The following is a 15804-nucleotide window of genomic DNA, read 5'->3' as shown; positions in this document are numbered from 1 at the left end:
TTGCTGTTCATGAGGGCTAGGACTATCTAACCCAATCGCTGAATCACCTTGATGAGATCGGCCGTCACACCCATGGCCGTGACATCGCCGCCCGCACCGGCGCCCTGCACAATCAGCGGGTTGCTTCCGTACCGCTTGGTGTAGAAGCTGATGATATTGTCACTGCCCTTGAGCCCCGCAATGGCACTGTCCTTGTCGAACTGCTGCAGCCCCACGCGCACCTCTTTCTTCGCTACGTCCACGCTACCCACATACCGCACGACCTTGCCCTGCTTCTCGGCGCCCTCCTTGATGGCCGCCATCTGCGCATCAAATTTAGGTAGTTCGGTCATGAACTGCGTGATGCCGTCCGCGGTGGAAGGCAGCGAAGCCAACTCGGCGGGGATCAGCGACTCAATAGGGAATGCATCCGGGCCCTGGACCTCGAGGCCCGCAATGCGCGCCAGGATGGTCAGCTTGCGGGCCACGTCCATGCCGTTCAGGTCATCGCGCGGGTCGGGCTCGGTGTATCCCAGCTCCTTGGCCTGGGCGACGACCTCGCTCCACTTGGCGCTGGAGGCACCCGAGACGGGGGCAAAGGTGTTGAAGAGGAAGGAAAGCGTGCCGGAGAACACGCCCTCAATGCGGGTGACCTCGTCGCCGGTTGCGACAAGATCGCGCAGCGTCGAGATGACGGGGAGCCCCGCGCCGACGGTGCTCTCGTGGTAGACGAGCGCCTTGCCCTCGGCGGCCGCGGCGAAGATCTCCTTCCACAGGGAGAGGTCGGAGGAGAAGCCCTTCTTGTTCGGGGTGACGATGGAGATGCCCTTGCGGAGGAAGACCGGGTACGAGCTCGCCAGTGCCGGGTCGCTGGTGTTGTCGACCAGGATGGAGCGGCCGGGGGCGGAGGAAAGATAGGAAGCAATCTCTTCGGGGGACAGAGCGCCCGACTTGGTGAGCGAGGGGGACTCGGCGGCCGCCTTCCAGTCACCAGCGGGGATGGCGGGGAGTAGGCCGGTGTCTGGGCCAGGAGGGTCTGTGTTGAGCGGGCGAGGAGGATCAGCTTGGGGGCATTGGGAAGACGGGCGAGTTGGTTCAGGAATGCGGTTCCAACACCACCGACGCCTGCATCGTGCATTCATTGTAAGCGTGAAATCAGTACACTGGGTGCAGCGAGGTGGGATACTCACCAATGACACCGAGATAGATGTTAGACATGGTCAATGGCTGAGAATTCTTGATATCTGTGGCAGAAATGGCTATAGACAGTGCACACTTCCAAGAAACTTTTCGTTAGAGAATGAATAAGAACAGAGACGGCAGATGATGAATCACAAAAGAAGCAGAAGCCAACGCTTTGATCGTGGAGTCGCGGGGCAGCGATTATCGGAGTGGTGCCTGAGGCATGGATTGTTATCTAATCGACATCGGCGAGTTAGTTCCCTACAGAGTACAACATTTATTTGCTCTTCATCTCAAAAGTACGGGGAGTGAAACCTCCCAACAGCTCACAGTCACCATTTCAGTATACAAAATGTCAAACACAAATCCATCCCTCTACGGCCTTCCCCGACACAGCCAAAAACCCTCCTCTCAATCAACCGCTCCCTCGGCCTCCACCCTCGCCTTCACAACCCAGCTCTCCTCCCTCATCACCAAAGGCACCGAGTCCTCCGCCCGCGGCCGCCCTCGACCCTCCAAATCCGACAAATCCGACATCTTCGCCGTCCACAACAAAGGCGCCCAGAAACGCGCCGCAGCGGACCTCCGCGATGCCGACGACGACGACGCCGCCGAAACCTCCGTCCGGCAGATCCACAAGCGCACCGCAGACATTGGCGCTGTCGACACCGCCACCCTGCACCGCTCCAAGCGGCGGCTGGAGGAAAAGGCACGCATGTACGAGGATCTCAAGAGCGGGCTTTACCTCGCGGGCGACAGCGATGACGAAGAGATCAACAACCGGGATGATTACCTGGCAAGACTCCGCCGGAAGGAGAAGGAGGGGCTGGTGGATTTCGACCGGAAGTGGGCTGATGCGCAGCGAGCGAGGGAGTCGGATGATTCCGAAGAGGAAGAGGAAGCGGCCGACGACAATGCGTCTATCGTCTCGTACGAAGATGAGCTTGGGCGGACGAGGCGCGGGACGAGGGCCGAAGCTGCGCATGCGGCGTTAGCTAAAGCACAAGAGAGCGGGGAAGGTCGGGGCCCGGAGCGGTGGAAGCCTGCGCGGCCGGAGAAGCTGATCTACGGGCCTGCGGTGCAGGCGGAGGCGTTCAATCTGTCGTCGTCTGCGGCGGAGCAGATGGCGTCGCTTGCTGCGCGCCGGGACCGGTCGCCTACGCCGCCGGAGGAGACGCACTACGATGCGGATGCGGAGGTGCGGAACCGCGGGACGGCGTTCTATGCGTTTGCGAAGGATGAGGAGACGCGGAGGAAGCAGATGGAGGAGCTGATGAGTGCGCGGGAAGAGACGCAGCGCGAACGGGAGGCTAGGCAGGCGAGGCGGGCGGAGCGACAGCGGGTGAAGGACGAGAGGAGGCGGCAGATTGAGGAGCTACGGACTAGGAGAAGGGCGGAGACCTTTCTGGCTGGGTTGGGGGATCTGGGTGCACTGCAGGCGGATGCATCCTAGATCCGGGAGTTTCTTTTATAATTTGCTGTACATTATGATACCCTATTGCAACATTGGACGCCAGAGAAGCGAATACACCGGATATCTCAACGAGGCAAATAAGCCGCTCAAATGATCATTTCTCATGACAGTCATGGCACATAAATCGTGGGTATTTTTTTTTTGTCACCAAGTCGTCCAATAGTTCCCTATACGATCAAAAGTCTCACTGCGATCTTTCTAGCGAGTATTCGCCAGCTGTGCGATGGTCTCTACGAAACCTTGGGCATCTACATCCGTTAGTATTCGATAAAAACCTTAAGATCAAAAACTCACCAGCACGATTTGTAAACTGCAATATATGCTCCCCCCTCGACGTCTTCTGCGGAGTATAATCCGCCGCGAACATGAAGATAGTCTGACGGAGCTCACGCAGCACAACCACCTTGGGATCCGGACGGCGGATCCAGCCTCGCGTCCCGAGGTGCTGAGCGATAAATGCAGTCCACACCGGGGCTCTAAGAACCAGTCAACTTCTGTAGTCCGTATGGATCGGTATCATACCGTTTCATCTCCCCCTTGTGGACGGATGCCTGCAGCCTCACGGCTCCGGATACCTTGTCCCGGTATATGCGCAACGCGTGGAGGTAATTATCATCGAGGATCTGTCTGTTGCGGTGTGAGCTTTTGAATTGGGCTGAATTTGCGGAGACTTACCCTCCGAAGAGCTCTTCTTCGTTATCGAGCTCGTAATCGCGGATGCTCTCCACAGGTCGGCCGGCGTCTTGGGAGCGTAATGCGAGGAATGTGCAGAAGAAAAGGACCATCTCTATTATTCATCAGAAAGGTGCATTTGGCAGAGGGTGACACCGTGACATACGCTCGATGGTGCTGAACTTGAGGTTTGCCCACAGGACTAGCTCATACCCTCCGCGCCGTCGCCGGCACAGGTTGAGACAGGAGCCAACCCGGACTATCTCCAGGAGATTTAGAGGCATGCAGAAGTATTCGCTCGGTCGAGTGGTGTGCGGAGCCTTGCACAATATCCGCGCTCGGTGGTCATCCTCGCGAAGGTAGAAATGCACGCGAAGGTCCGAGTCGCCGGTGAATGCTCTGAGACGGTTAGCTGCGGGCTCTCCTGAGCGGGCCTGGTATGCTTACAATTGGAAAAGTTCCTCGAATCCTTCATCTTTGAGCCACCGTTTGACCCCAGGAGAATGGTCACCGAGACATTTCGAACTAGTGTCCTTGCATCAATGGCTAAACTAAGCAACCTGGAGACATATTGACGCTCACCTTTCGCCTACGTAAGGAATGGAGGTCATTGTAATCTCATCTAAAAACACCTGCTTGGCCCAATGGTCGCTCACCAGCGTATTGGAGCCAGCGGACTGACTGGTAGTGGTTGTAGAGCCGGTAGTAGGTGATCCCGGCGCATCAGGCGCAGACGGGGGATATCCGAGAATGTTCCCGATGAAGGAGACAGGGGCGATTGAGGCGAGCGATGAGATGGTCTGGCTCGCTCGTACGACCTACGGTTCCGGGGTCGTCGATCACTCACAGGACTTCCTGGCTCGGCACTCGTGGTGCTCGAGGACGGGGTACCTAGTGAGAGGCCACTAAATCGCGGAGTAAGCCGGTCTTCTTGCTGGATCAGGAGACCCTTGAGGTTGTTGCGCAGACCGCTCATAAGAGGTGTTTCGGGAAATTTGCTGCCGGATCATGTCAGTGTCAGACCTAGGGGGAAAAAAAAAAAGAGAAGCGGAACGCACTCCTTGATCAAATCTTCCAATTCCCGGAGAAACGTCTTGTACTTGGCCAGACGAGTTGGAAGCGGTTCGTGAGACTCCTTCTGAAAGAACGCAGTCAGGCTAAGCCATGTCCGTTTGTAGACCTCTCGGTTCGATCCTTTTTGCACTTCAATGTCGCCGAAGAAATCCACAATGTCCTCGAGGGTGTACTTCAAGCTGGTCTGCACTAGATCCAGGTCTTCTTTGGCGATAGCCACATTGCGCCGATAGTGACGATTCTTGGTGAGGTCATCCAGGCTTGTCAAAGATGTGCTGATGGAGTAGAGGTCGGCAATGAGACTGGTGATCTCCGTTGCATGCTCGGGCAGAGGATCGCGCAGCATCCGGAAGCCAGCTGCCACATCCTCTGCGTTGTCGGCCGATGTGCGCAATGCCATTGCGAGGATCACATCACTGGGCCGCGGCCTTCAAGAAAGGTTTCCCTCGGGAAGGTGGGGGCACGTTATATACGATTGGAGAGACGAGCCGGAATGTGGTGCACAAACAGTTGACCAGTGTAGTGTTCAAATAGGGAATATTGAGATGCAGAAAAATATACACGCGGGGACCGCACAAATGGTGGCTATACGAAATAGTGTGGAGTTGCATCCAGGACAAGCATAGGAGAATCAAGGCAAAGGGAAAAATAAGCCCGAGGGGTGCCAACGACCAACTCGGAGGCTGAAGATTAGGATTAGACTAAGTATTTAACTAGTTAGTTATGGGGTTATTCAAGAGCTTGCTTGTGCCGTGTTATCGGTGGGATCAGCCCTCGGATCTTGCATGTCGCCTTAGAGGCTCTCATAGAAAGACAGAGAACAGCACACCAAAGCAGCATGCATCGTCGCAAAGGATTCCTATCAGAAGAGAAGAACAATGAATGAAAGAGTAGGAAAGCAACCAGGATTGTTCAAAAAGGACGGAGAATAGGGTATCTAGAAGCGGAAGAAGCCTCAAGTGGGGCACAAGATCTGAGTCAAAAGGGTTCGACGTACAATCAAGAGACCCTCAAGATCCCTCATCCTTGCACTTGGAGGCCGTTGGCGAAGAAGACAATCGAATTGCGGCTCCTTCAGCGACAGACAGCGACAGAGAAGATGCCCCCCTCCTGGCCGTCTAATAAGGATCGTTGACGTGTTCATGCAGAGGATAGTCCTGGCAGCCAATAATGCGCGGGGAATCGCATCCACCGAATTGAGCGGTGATGAGGATTTGCAAGGGTAAGTGTAACCCCGCGAGGACGAGCAGGAGGAGAGGAATGGGATGCTTCAACTGGCTAGGGGGACCGGCATCTCATGACACAGAACATGATCTCTGTTTCATCTCTACTTCCAGAAGTCTCACTCTTTGTCATCCCCTTGTGAGAACAAAGTTCATGACCAACCTTAAACAACTTTCTCTCATTTCATGCAGATCACGAGACACTACTCCCTAAGTAGCGATAAGAAGATCTCACAGTCAGAGATCTAGAGCTGGAAAGACTGGACTATGTTTTGAAAAATCAACGCTAGAAGCACATCTAGAACTGCAGTATCAACAGTAGGTATGCATCGATTGCTGAGTTGTGTATCATCTCTCGCAGGTGATCAATCTAGGTAGATACCCCATCTTTGACAGCACTACTCGGTACTTGACAATGGAATGTCTACGATGCTCCATTATCCATCCCAGCTATATATAGCCCGACGCAATAACACATCTCCATACTTCGATAGTCCATACCTGAGACCAAATGAAGTGTCAAAGCTCAGGCATCAAGGCACCAACTCGGAGATATCGGAGCTGGGACGCGTTGGTGCAACACGTAAACAAACGGTCCCCGCGTCATCCCGGGAGCTTGGGCCAGGTACCCGAGCTGCAAGATCTCTCATATTTTTCCAGTCTCAACTGTCAATCGGCAGCAACCCCGTGCAACCTACTTGATATACGACACATAGAAGAAGAGGGAAAGGATGGATGCGGTTGATTAGCTACTAGTATACAGCAGTTTTTTGCTTGCCTCACACATCACTTTCTGCAGCTTCAGCTTCAGCTTCCGGTCATAATAATCCCACCAGCCGGAACTCAAATAAGGCTGCAACCCACTCTTATTCAAGTCAAATTCAACCCAGTCCGTACAGTAAACATTTCCCATTGAAGATCCTTCATGAAGAACAGAAAAGCACGTAGAGAAACCCCACCGTCATCCCATCCCGAGAGCCGTCGCAAGTTAAAATAAAAAGGAGTATAGAGAGGAAAAAGCGACGAATACAACTCAATCAGAGTGAAAATACGACTCAACAACGCCAATCGGTCCAGACACAAGAGACCTAGGTTTGAAAGAAGACCTTAAGAGGATTCCTCTTCGTCCTCATCCTGAGCGGCCTGTAATTCAAGTCTGTCAGTACTGTTCAATTCAAGGCACAAGACGTATAATCACGTACGTTGTAGCTCGCCTTCTCGTCTTCGTAACGCTTCTTGTCGGCGGCGGCCTTCTCCTCGTAGGGTCGGCGGTCGGTGTCGCTCAGGGCCTTCCATCTCTCTCCGAGCATCTTGCCGACCTGGCCTGCAGAGAGAGTAAGTCATCAATCCAGGGCCTGATTCTAGTCAGGATGACTTACCGAACGAGATGCCGGGGTGCTCTTCGCGGACCTTGTCACGGTTGTCGTTGGCGAAGAACATGTAGGCAGAAAGACCACGCTTGGGGGCATTGGGGTCTATCTTAAGGATTAGTTCAAAGCAAGATGCGTCAGAAGAAGCGCAAGCACATACCCTTCTTCTTTCTCTCGACGCGCTTGGTCTTGGTGGCGCGGGTGGAGGTCTTTTCCTTAGGCATTGTGGTGGTGATTGACTGCAAGAAAGAGTTGTTAGAAGCTGCCAATTAAGTCGGGAAATCAAAAACGAGTGTGTCAGATGAAAGAAAAACCGCAGAAAATGAAACCAAACTCGGAGGAAAGGGCGAGGAACTGATGCTCGAGTACGCGCTAGAAGCACAGTGGTGCGCGTGCTTGTAGGGCGCTCACGGTCGCAAGTCAAGCAATAACACGAGAAAAGAAAATCGCGCATCCAGAGCTTACCTGAGACCTGACTCAAAGAGCAAGAAGATAGTTCAAGTATTAAAATCGACTGTTTTGGCCTGCATTCGACGAATATCAGTTTGGGGCTGTTCATTGCAACTGAACTATATGATTGCGGTCGCGAATGCGCGACAGCAGGATCTCGCGGTCATGTTGGAAAAATCAAGCAAATAACGATCGCAGAAAGACGTTCTGAGATGGGTACAAGTAGATGCAGAGAAAAATAATAATTGGGTTGGTGTTGTTGAGAAGATGTTTAGATGTGGGAATGTTTATAGGAAACTCACCGATTCGGATATGTAGTACTTTTTGTATGGGGAGCGAATTTGTATGGAGAGAATTGGTAGAGGAGAGTGAGGGAGTAGAGAGAGAGAGAATAGTATGGGAGGGAAGAGGGGAGAGTAGTAGTAGTAGGAGAGGGAGGGCAGCAGCGCCCACCAGCAGCAGAAAGGGAGAACGGGACTGCGGGCCACCACTCTGCTTACACCACTACTACTGGACTACTGACGACCTGCTTTACCTCACTCACCTCATACTACGCTTTGCATCCGGCTTAGTTTGGTTGGAAGGGAGGCGGGGGCAGCACAGGCAAGGGAAAAGTTACCTAACTGGCTGGCTCTGCGCTGAGAAAATGAGTGGTATCGTTCCATACATGTCATGTACAGCATTGCTCAGGCTTCCATTTCCTGCGACCGTTAGCTGTTCATGGCCCTATCACTCCATATTTTTGTAAGGATATAAACTGCAAAGGTAACGACTCTCTTTATTCCAACAAGATTCATTCGTCGATTCTGTATATCTTGACTTTCTTCGCAATGAATGTTGCCTTTTGTCAAACCAGAAGCATACGTGGTTGCGCATCGCGCTGATGGCGAGGTATCGTCATCCAGTGTATTACGAATACCATACAGTCACCTTACGCCTCACCTCATCCACATCCACCGTCCTTTCCTACTAGCTGGTACCACTTTACTAGCAGTACTTTCTCCATACTGTGGATTAATCACACATACCTAAGCCACCCAGTAATGGTACGGAGGACAAAGTAGCACACAGATAATCAACTGTAGTAATAATTATTGACAGCCGATCAATTTTCATACGTCCATTGATCATCGAGATACGTATCAATAATCTCGGTTAAAAAAGAAAAATGGAAAATGGAAAATAAGATTCTTTGTTGTGAACTTGATAGCTGGCTCTGGATCAAACACCGCGGACTCTTTCAATGCATAATTCCCACTGCCTTTCCCTTCTATGTACACACACAGCCCATGCCTCGGCGCAAACCCATCAATGCCCTACCATTATCGCTCTCGATTGGATTGTTTGTCCATCCTTAATTATCTCTTGAATGAAGGGATATGTATTTCAACAGTCAGTTGTTTAGAGAACTGTTTACCTGGTACGGAGTAGAGGTCGTCGGCTCTTCCTTCTCCAGTTACAACATATCGACCAAAATAGCATGAGTTCTGCACTCGTCAGCTAGCTGTGCCCACATAGTTCATAAGGTTCTTTCATTATTGCCGCGGGTCGTATCCCTAAATCTCAATGTAGCTGCGTTTGCTTCATCTTGAGTTTCCCCCTACTTTATATCAGACCTTTCCGTGATAATTACGGCTTGACTCTCTACTCATCAGCTCGGGTTACCACGGATACGCATTAAATGCTTTGCCAATTCATGCTACACGTACCAAAGGTGTAATTATGGTAGACTTGAATGTGGATTATTCCGCAAGACGCAAGTACTCAGGACTCAGATGTGCTGCACAATCTAAATAGTCTACACTATCTACTTGGAATCGTTGAGTCGCAGACTTCGGTCTGAGGGAGTGTTGCCAAAGTACTAGACTAGTCAGCCACAGAAGGTAATAACGCCTTGCCTTAGTATCAAACGGATCACATAAGTGTGTAGCAGGTACAGAGGACTTCAGTGCCCTGGTAGTGATCGCTAAATCATACAGCCACGTCCATTGTATATGTATCCTACACTCTGCTCACCGTATGTTTGCTGATGCATATAGAACGATCCAGTCTTCATAGATGAATGTTAGTCTACTCTTAAAGATTTTAAAGGCAAGGGTTACTGAATTATTCAACACTGAGAGACAACAGTCAAGGTCACAAGCACTCATAAACTAATGATGTTGAATAGCTGGGCGAGGAAGTGTCATATTCACCCTGGTATTCCTCCACATCCTGTGCTTACTTCCCGTACGGAGTGCTGTGTGGGTAAAACTGCTTGTCTGCAGGCATTGCATAACTAATTCAAGCTAAATGCCACCTCGTCTTGAAGATTATGGGCAAAACCAAAAATAACCGTACTGCAGGAGAGACTACTACGGAGGAGGACCTTACTCCCCGTAAACCCAATTTTATGGTGTGGTATCACTGGTACGTACTCCATACTATTGGGACAGTCGTCATAGAGTGTGTCAACACTCAGTCTAGCACTCCGTATCAGTACCTAGAGAGGTTCTTTCAACTTCCAGGTGGAAACACTGATTGTCATTTTTTACCAAAGAATAATGCTACGGTACTCATCTATCCCAGGCTCAGTTATGTCCCATACCGGCGAGTTGCTGATTAATGCATAACATCCTTAGACGCATCCCTCAATTGGCGCCCACCTTATCAGGTTCTAATTTCCATCCATCTGTATTCGGATTTTTCTCCATGATTCCAGGGATTCAGAGCCAAGTTATCTATTAATATTATTATTATTTATGACACTAAGACAGTAATCATATGGTCTGACAATTATTCTTGTTAGTATGGGTGGAGGATGATGTCACGTGGGTCACGCCGCGACTGAAGATTGTTCTAGTGGGCGCTGGCAGTCTGGGCGACACTTTAGGTACCTAAGCGAGCTTCCTCTGCCGTTCTGTCGATTAGACTGCGTCAAGATGATATATATATACCACTAATTGAAAATAAAAAAAAAGAAGCCCATCATTAGATGATTAAAGAGAAGAAGTATGCTGTAGTACGCCGATCGGAGAAGTCAGTACAACTAAATTATGGTAAATCGTTATTTCTGCGGCGACTATTCCCCCTTCACTCATCAAATTCATCAATAACTAGAGCTGTAAGCTCATCGTCTTCCGCCCAGTTCACTCCACTTCCCACAACAATAGCACTTGCAACGCTTTTCATGACTTCCCATCTTGATTTGTTCTTCTTGCGATCGGCCTCTAGTTGCTCAAGTTGTGCCTTGAGGTCGTCATCGTCAAGTGTTTCTCTCCATGAATCATCATCCTTTGTGGACTCCAGAAGCTGCCGCACTAGCTCTTGATTCTTCTGGTGTAGCTGTAGATTTTGTACTTCCACATTGGATAGTTCTCTCAAAGTTGCGTTGTGCGCATTCATCAGATTCTCATGTGTCAAAGAAAGCACATCACGCCGGTTGACCAGGGGTAAAAGTGCTCTATGAAGGGTTAGTATGGGAAATGCAGATTTAAAATGCTCGTATAAACTGGAAAGAGGTAAAACCTTTCAGCAGGTGTTGTAGCTTTCAGGTGAACAGCTTTCAATGTTGGATCAGTCATCAGGACAGTACTGATGGCCTTTCTCCTGACCGTGTACGTGGCCCTTGCCTCGAGAAGCTCACGTTCTGCGATTGCAAGTTGCTCATCTGGATTGTCCCCAGAAGCCGGTTCCAGCTCTAGTGAGAATCAGTATCCTGGACTGACAGATTTGGAGGGCCCAAAAAAGATATATCAGAGAAACAAAAAAATATCATATTGACGCGTACCTTGTTCGAGAAGTGCCTTTTCCAGTTCCAGTTCCTGGATTTGATTGTAGAGTTGCAAAATCAAGGCTTCCTTGTCGGACAGGGTCACCACATCGCGAGGGTCATCAGCCGCAAGATCCAGCAAGGAAACCTCGCCTGGACTGAGGTGAGGCAGAGACTGAATCCTCGCAGTTGACATGGAGCAAGACCTCGTGGCAGGCCGACCAAAGCATCTTGTGATATCTCAGGTGAAGCTAGCTCGTAAGCTTTCCGGTCACTGGAGCTACTAACCAAAGTCCAACGGTCGGGGGTTGCGGTGGAGAATCCCTGGTTCCGGGGTTGTGTCACGGACTCACAGGTCCCTTAGTACCAAAGCCTAGGCTGGAGCTTCTCTTGGGGGCCTAGAAGGCTTGCGTCTATATGATATGACCCTCGCCTTATCATCTTCCCCTCCTACATTCTTCACATCTCTACTCCTGAGCATCTGGGCTCAGTCGGTGAGGAGGGGATGTCTTTGAATATCTACATTGCTCACACCGGTGAGCATTTACTGGCTGATCCAGTGTCATTTGCCTCGTATGTTTTCCTCTTATTAGTATACCATCACCGCATTCCTTCAGCTCGTCCTTTCTTATCCTCTTGTCTGATACGGTGCGAAAGCTTACTGACGCTATCTATCTCTCCTAGTCCGGATGCACTACGAACATGGATCGCCCGTCATACCTCGATACCTGCACAGAGGCAGATCTTGATGACCGCTCGTGGGAAGAACGTCAGGATACAGTCACTTGCCACCGAGGTACGATAAGATAGTGCTGGCTATTCTAGTATCTCCGTATAGCTTCAGCTACTCATTGATTCTTCGTTCAACAGGATGAGATTTTCGTTTATGACCGCCGTTTTGTTAGCGAACCCGAGAATGTTGAGCTCCCGGAGCTTTCTTCTCCCGAGCCTTTCACCCCGGACACTCCTCCTGATACCCTGACCAACCAGAACGATGTACAAGCATGGCGGAATCTTTACATGGCCAGACGGTCATGGGCCTTAGGCCTGGCAGAGAGGTGTGGAGCTATGGACAAGATCATCCACGAACACAACGAGCGGACGGACATCATCAATCGGGCGGCGGGCGTAGCTCTCGAGAATCTAAAGACCCATGTGGGCAATCTGGAAAATCGGTTTCAAGAGGCTCAGACTTGGGCAAATGACTTGTTGAAAGAGCAGCGAGTTGCTCTGGATGGATGGCAGCGCGCGCTCGCGACACTCGAAAGCATTCCCGCACCAAAAGTCTTTCCCTTCCTGGGACGTCCATCAACACCCAAAGAGCACGCAGATCGGCCAACGGGGTCGCTTCGGGATTTCGTGGATGCAGATGAAGTTGAAAAAGCCGGAGCGGAAGCAGCGGCTGAGTCTTCGCGCTTTGCCCGTCAAATTGATGATGTTGCTGAAGCTGTCAGGGGCATCACTGCAGACACGCAACGCTTGATCGACGGCCCGATGCCGTCAGGCGCCGATGTCGCCGACGGACTGCAGGAGATGATTACTATCGCGAAGAAAATAAGCTCCGACTATGAGCACGTTCTAGCTCTGCCGAACAATCAGAAGACGTTAGCAAATGTTTCCAGGCTTGCGCTGACTCATACCCAAGATCTTCTCCCTTCAATGTTGGACATTAGTGCTGAGATCCATGCCGGGCTTGGAGAAGCTGTCAGACGACATAATACTGCAATGAAAGTCGCTCTCGACCATATGCGGACTATCTCCGCGATTGAGCTACGCCTCGCGGACGTACAATCTCAGATCATTAACCTCAACGTCCAGAGCGACGCTTTTGATGTTGTGTTCTCTGTCTACCACATGCCTATGGTCTACGGCTCTATCTTAGTGGAGTCCGTGCGGCGTCGCGAGTTCAATGAAAAAATGAAAGCCGATTCTCTGACGCTGGCCGAGGAGATGGCTGTCTTCAGAGATGAGGAGCAGCGCCGGCGGAAGAAATGGCTGAAGAGCATGGGCGACTTCATCTCCCTTACAGAGACCACTACTCCCGGCGTCGAGATCAATCTGCAGGGCCTCGACTATGAATGGCCCGAGGTCAATAGAAACGATATTGAATCATATATCCAACATCTCAAATCTCGACCAGCCATGGCTAGTCTCGCCGATGAGCTTACGCAACAGTACAAAGACTTAGATGCGCCTACTCGCCACCAGCGCCGCAGGGCAAAGGCTTTCAAGCAGGGTAGCATCTTCGACTTAAGCCGAAGCTCCCTCCTCCTCCGGAGCGACGATATGCTGCGGAGTCTGAGGGATGAAAAGTCCAAGCTTGAAGAGAAGTTGAAGGGTTCGGAAAGCCGGATTCGAAAGCTCGAGGACCTGCTTCACCGCCAGAGCCAGCTCAGTCGGCCGGTCAGTGGAAACTTTAGTCTGGAATTTCCTAGCTCTCCAGCTTCGCCCCATCCCGATGCGCTTTCCAGGCGTTCATCAGTGTCGTCCCGAAGGATGTCTAACAACCAGTCTTCAGAGGACAAGACGCTAGCGCAGCGAATCGTCACACTGGAGGCAGAGCTGAATGCGGAGCGGGAGACCGTGCAGAGGCTCCACAAGGAGGCACACGCGGAGAGATTGTCTAATACCGATAAGATACAGGAGGCACAGTCTACTAAGAAAGATCTCATCGGCAATCTTGAAGCCCGCCAACGGGAGTTCGACGAAGAGCGGCGTTATCTGGAGGGAGAATTAAAAAAATACAGACTTCGAACAGAAGAACTTGAGGAGGAACTGGATCGGATTACAGACAGCCGCGACCATGCGAAACAAGACGCCGACGAACGGATCAGTCAACTCGAGACCGAACTGCAAAATCTTCATATTCACGCAGAGGAAGAGCTACACCGAGCGAACGGTCTGCTCGAGCAAATGCAGGCCCAGAAGATGACGGAAGAGAGCCTCCAGCAGCGGATCAACGACCTTGAGAAGCAGCAGTCGGAGATCAAAGCGACAGAGCAAGAGAGTCTTCAGACCTTGCAGGCTGCGTTCACGAACCTGTCCCCTGGGGGCGCTGTGCCAGCTGAAATCCCTAGTATTATCAAGGCAATTGAGGTGCTTTCAGAAGGGCTCTCGATTCACGTTAAGAATGCCGAAGAAAAGATGGCTGAGGCAGTAGCCGAGAACAAAGCTCTCGAAGAGCGGATGAATCAACTGGAGACCGAGGTTCAAGACGCCAGGAAGAGCGCGGAGCAGCGCGAGTCGGAACTGGCCCAGGTCCGAGGAGAGCTAGCACAGGAAAAGGAGAAACTAGTCGCAGTGCAGTCGGAGCTCCATGATGAGAGATCACAGCTCTATGCTCTGCAGTCCCAGCGTGCAGATGGTGACGTCGGTACTGATGCCTTGCGCCAACGTGTAGTAGAAGAGGAAAGGAAATTAGGAAGCTTGTCTCAAAGACTAGCTGAGGTCGAGGCTCAAGCTCGCCAGTCCGAACAGGAAGTTTCCGCATGGAAGAACAAAGTCAAGGCCATTTCGGAATCCGAGCAGCAAGCGACAACGCGCATTGAGATTCGTGGTTCAAGAGCAAAGGAGCTTTCCCAGCAGCTCTTTGAACAGGTCGAGAAGATGGAGCATATGCTCGAGCAACTGGGCTTCACTGTGATTCGGCAGGACGGGGAGATAGTTGTTCAGAGAGCGTCGAAAGTCAATGCTTCCTCTGGTATTGGCGATAGTCTTGCCCTGTCAGGGGTCGTCTCTGTCAAGCCAGACCCCAGCCTTATAGACTGGATGCAAGCAGAGACTGCCCAAGAGGAGACGGATCGGTACATGGCCTTTTTGGAGTCTCTGTACCAGTTTGACGTGGACGTCTTTGGAGATGCGGTCGTCAAACGAGTGAAAGATATTGAGCTCCTTGCTCGAAAATGGCAGAAAGAGGCAAGAGGATACCGGGACAAGTACCACCGGATGCAGAGCGAGGCGCATGATAAGATTGCGTATCGCTCCTTCAAAGAAGGGGATCTTGCTCTGTTCCTTCCCACCCGTAACCAAGCCATCCGCTCCTGGGCGGCATTCAATGTTGGAGCACCGCACTATTTCCTACGCGAGCAAGATGCCCATAAACTGCAGACCCGTGACTGGCTACTGGCTCGGATCACGAAGATCGAAGAGCGTGTGGTGGATCTTTCAAAGTCAATGAATGGAGCCCACCCGGACCGTCGATCCATAGGGGGAACCAGTGACGCCGCTTCGTTCGATGACGAGAATCCCTTCGAACTGTCTGACGGTCTCCGCTGGTACCTCTTGGACGCAAATGAAGAGAAGCCCGGCGCCCCTGCAACCCCGGCCTGGGTAAAAGCACCGTTGCGCCGGCGCACGTAGACGCCCGCGGTAGCATTCGACTGAAGCGTACATCAAATGGAGGAAACGTTGCCAGAACCCTGACGAAGAGCCTGGACAGTCGGCGCAACAGCTCGAGCTCGAAAAAAGGACCGTTCGCCATCTCCCAGCGAGCCAACGAGTCTACAGCGGAACTCGCTCGGCCGGCCGAGGCGAATGCCCCTGTCTCTCAGAGCGCACAAGAGACAGCGTCCACCCCTGAAGAGGTTCGCCGTGACCAGCTCCAGGGACCGTGAAGCCATTCACGCGTTC

At 51.6% G+C, this 15804-nt stretch overlaps 7 protein-coding genes across 7 annotated transcripts; 3 read left to right on the top strand and 4 right to left on the bottom strand.

Moving 5' to 3' along the window:
* Positions 1–26: 26 nt before the first annotated feature.
* Positions 27–1197, bottom strand: P174DRAFT_462652 (homoserine dehydrogenase; the record flags this gene model as incomplete). Its single annotated transcript, XM_024830148.1, has 3 exons — positions 27–947; positions 971–1104; positions 1170–1197. The coding sequence occupies 3 exons, from the start codon at positions 1195–1197 to the stop codon at positions 27–29; spliced, it is 1083 nt and encodes a 360-aa protein (XP_024680782.1).
* Positions 1198–1463: 266 nt separating this feature from the next.
* P174DRAFT_444223 (CCDC174 family protein) lies at positions 1464–2717 on the top strand. The gene has a single exon (XM_024828034.1). It carries the CDS (start codon positions 1514–1516, stop codon positions 2612–2614), a length of 1101 nt encoding a protein of 366 aa, XP_024680781.1. The 5' UTR covers positions 1464–1513; the 3' UTR covers positions 2615–2717.
* A 116-nt stretch (positions 2718–2833) lies between these two features.
* Positions 2834–4781, bottom strand: P174DRAFT_462650 (uncharacterized protein; the record flags this gene model as incomplete). Its single annotated transcript, XM_024830147.1, has 9 exons — positions 2834–2883; positions 2930–3111; positions 3158–3262; positions 3311–3422; positions 3474–3706; positions 3755–3832; positions 3890–3988; positions 4078–4305; positions 4366–4781. The coding sequence occupies 9 exons, from the start codon at positions 4779–4781 to the stop codon at positions 2834–2836; spliced, it is 1503 nt and encodes a 500-aa protein (XP_024680780.1).
* A 1930-nt stretch (positions 4782–6711) lies between these two features.
* On the bottom strand, positions 6712–7198 carry nhp6 (high-mobility group nucleosome-binding protein; the record flags this gene model as incomplete). Its single annotated transcript, XM_024825121.1, has 4 exons — positions 6712–6747; positions 6807–6928; positions 6984–7079; positions 7135–7198. 4 exons carry the CDS (start codon positions 7196–7198, stop codon positions 6712–6714), a joined length of 318 nt encoding a protein of 105 aa, XP_024680779.1.
* A 1034-nt stretch (positions 7199–8232) lies between these two features.
* On the top strand, positions 8233–8493 carry P174DRAFT_444218 (uncharacterized protein). Its single transcript, XM_024828033.1, has one exon. It carries the CDS (start codon positions 8259–8261, stop codon positions 8454–8456), a length of 198 nt encoding a protein of 65 aa, XP_024680778.1. The 5' UTR covers positions 8233–8258; the 3' UTR covers positions 8457–8493.
* A 1880-nt stretch (positions 8494–10373) lies between these two features.
* On the bottom strand, positions 10374–11445 carry P174DRAFT_444217 (centromere protein H). The gene is made up of 3 exons (XM_024828032.1): positions 11194–11445; positions 10932–11103; positions 10374–10866 (listed from the first exon to the last, which is right to left on the bottom strand). The coding sequence occupies exons 1-3, from the start codon at positions 11369–11371 to the stop codon at positions 10497–10499; spliced, it is 720 nt and encodes a 239-aa protein (XP_024680777.1). The 5' UTR covers positions 11372–11445; the 3' UTR covers positions 10374–10496.
* Positions 11446–11680: 235 nt separating this feature from the next.
* On the top strand, positions 11681–15534 carry atg11 (autophagy protein ATG11; the record flags this gene model as incomplete). Its single annotated transcript, XM_024825814.1, has 3 exons — positions 11681–11748; positions 11860–11971; positions 12046–15534. 3 exons carry the CDS (start codon positions 11681–11683, stop codon positions 15532–15534), a joined length of 3669 nt encoding a protein of 1222 aa, XP_024680776.1.
* Between the last annotated feature and the right edge of the window lie 270 nt (positions 15535–15804).

Source organism: Aspergillus novofumigatus, assembly GCF_002847465.1.
Source record: "Aspergillus novofumigatus IBT 16806 chromosome Unknown P174scaffold_6, whole genome shotgun sequence".
NCBI classification, from domain to species: Eukaryota; Fungi; Ascomycota; class Eurotiomycetes; order Eurotiales; family Aspergillaceae; genus Aspergillus; species Aspergillus novofumigatus.
This window is presented reverse-complemented; position numbering and strand designations above follow the sequence as displayed.

Bases quoted from the DNA above. Each gene is read 5' to 3' on its own strand.
- P174DRAFT_444223 (XM_024828034.1), top strand. From the start codon at position 1,514: ATGTCAAACACAAATCCATCCCTCTACGGCCTTCCCCGACACAGCCAA.
- P174DRAFT_444218 (XM_024828033.1), top strand. From the start codon at position 8,259: ATGTTGCCTTTTGTCAAACCAGAAGCATACGTGGTTGCGCATCGCGCT.
- P174DRAFT_444217 (XM_024828032.1), bottom strand. From the start codon at position 11,371: ATGTCAACTGCGAGGATTCAGTCTCTGCCTCACCTCAGTCCAGGCGAG. The intron at 11,104-11,193 runs GTACGCGTCAAT...GATTCTCACTAG, and splicing joins AAAGGCACTTCTCGAACAAG to AGCTGGAACCGGCTTCTGGG. The intron at 10,867-10,931 runs GTTTTACCTCTT...AACCCTTCATAG, and splicing joins GCTACAACACCTGCTGAAAG to AGCACTTTTACCCCTGGTCA.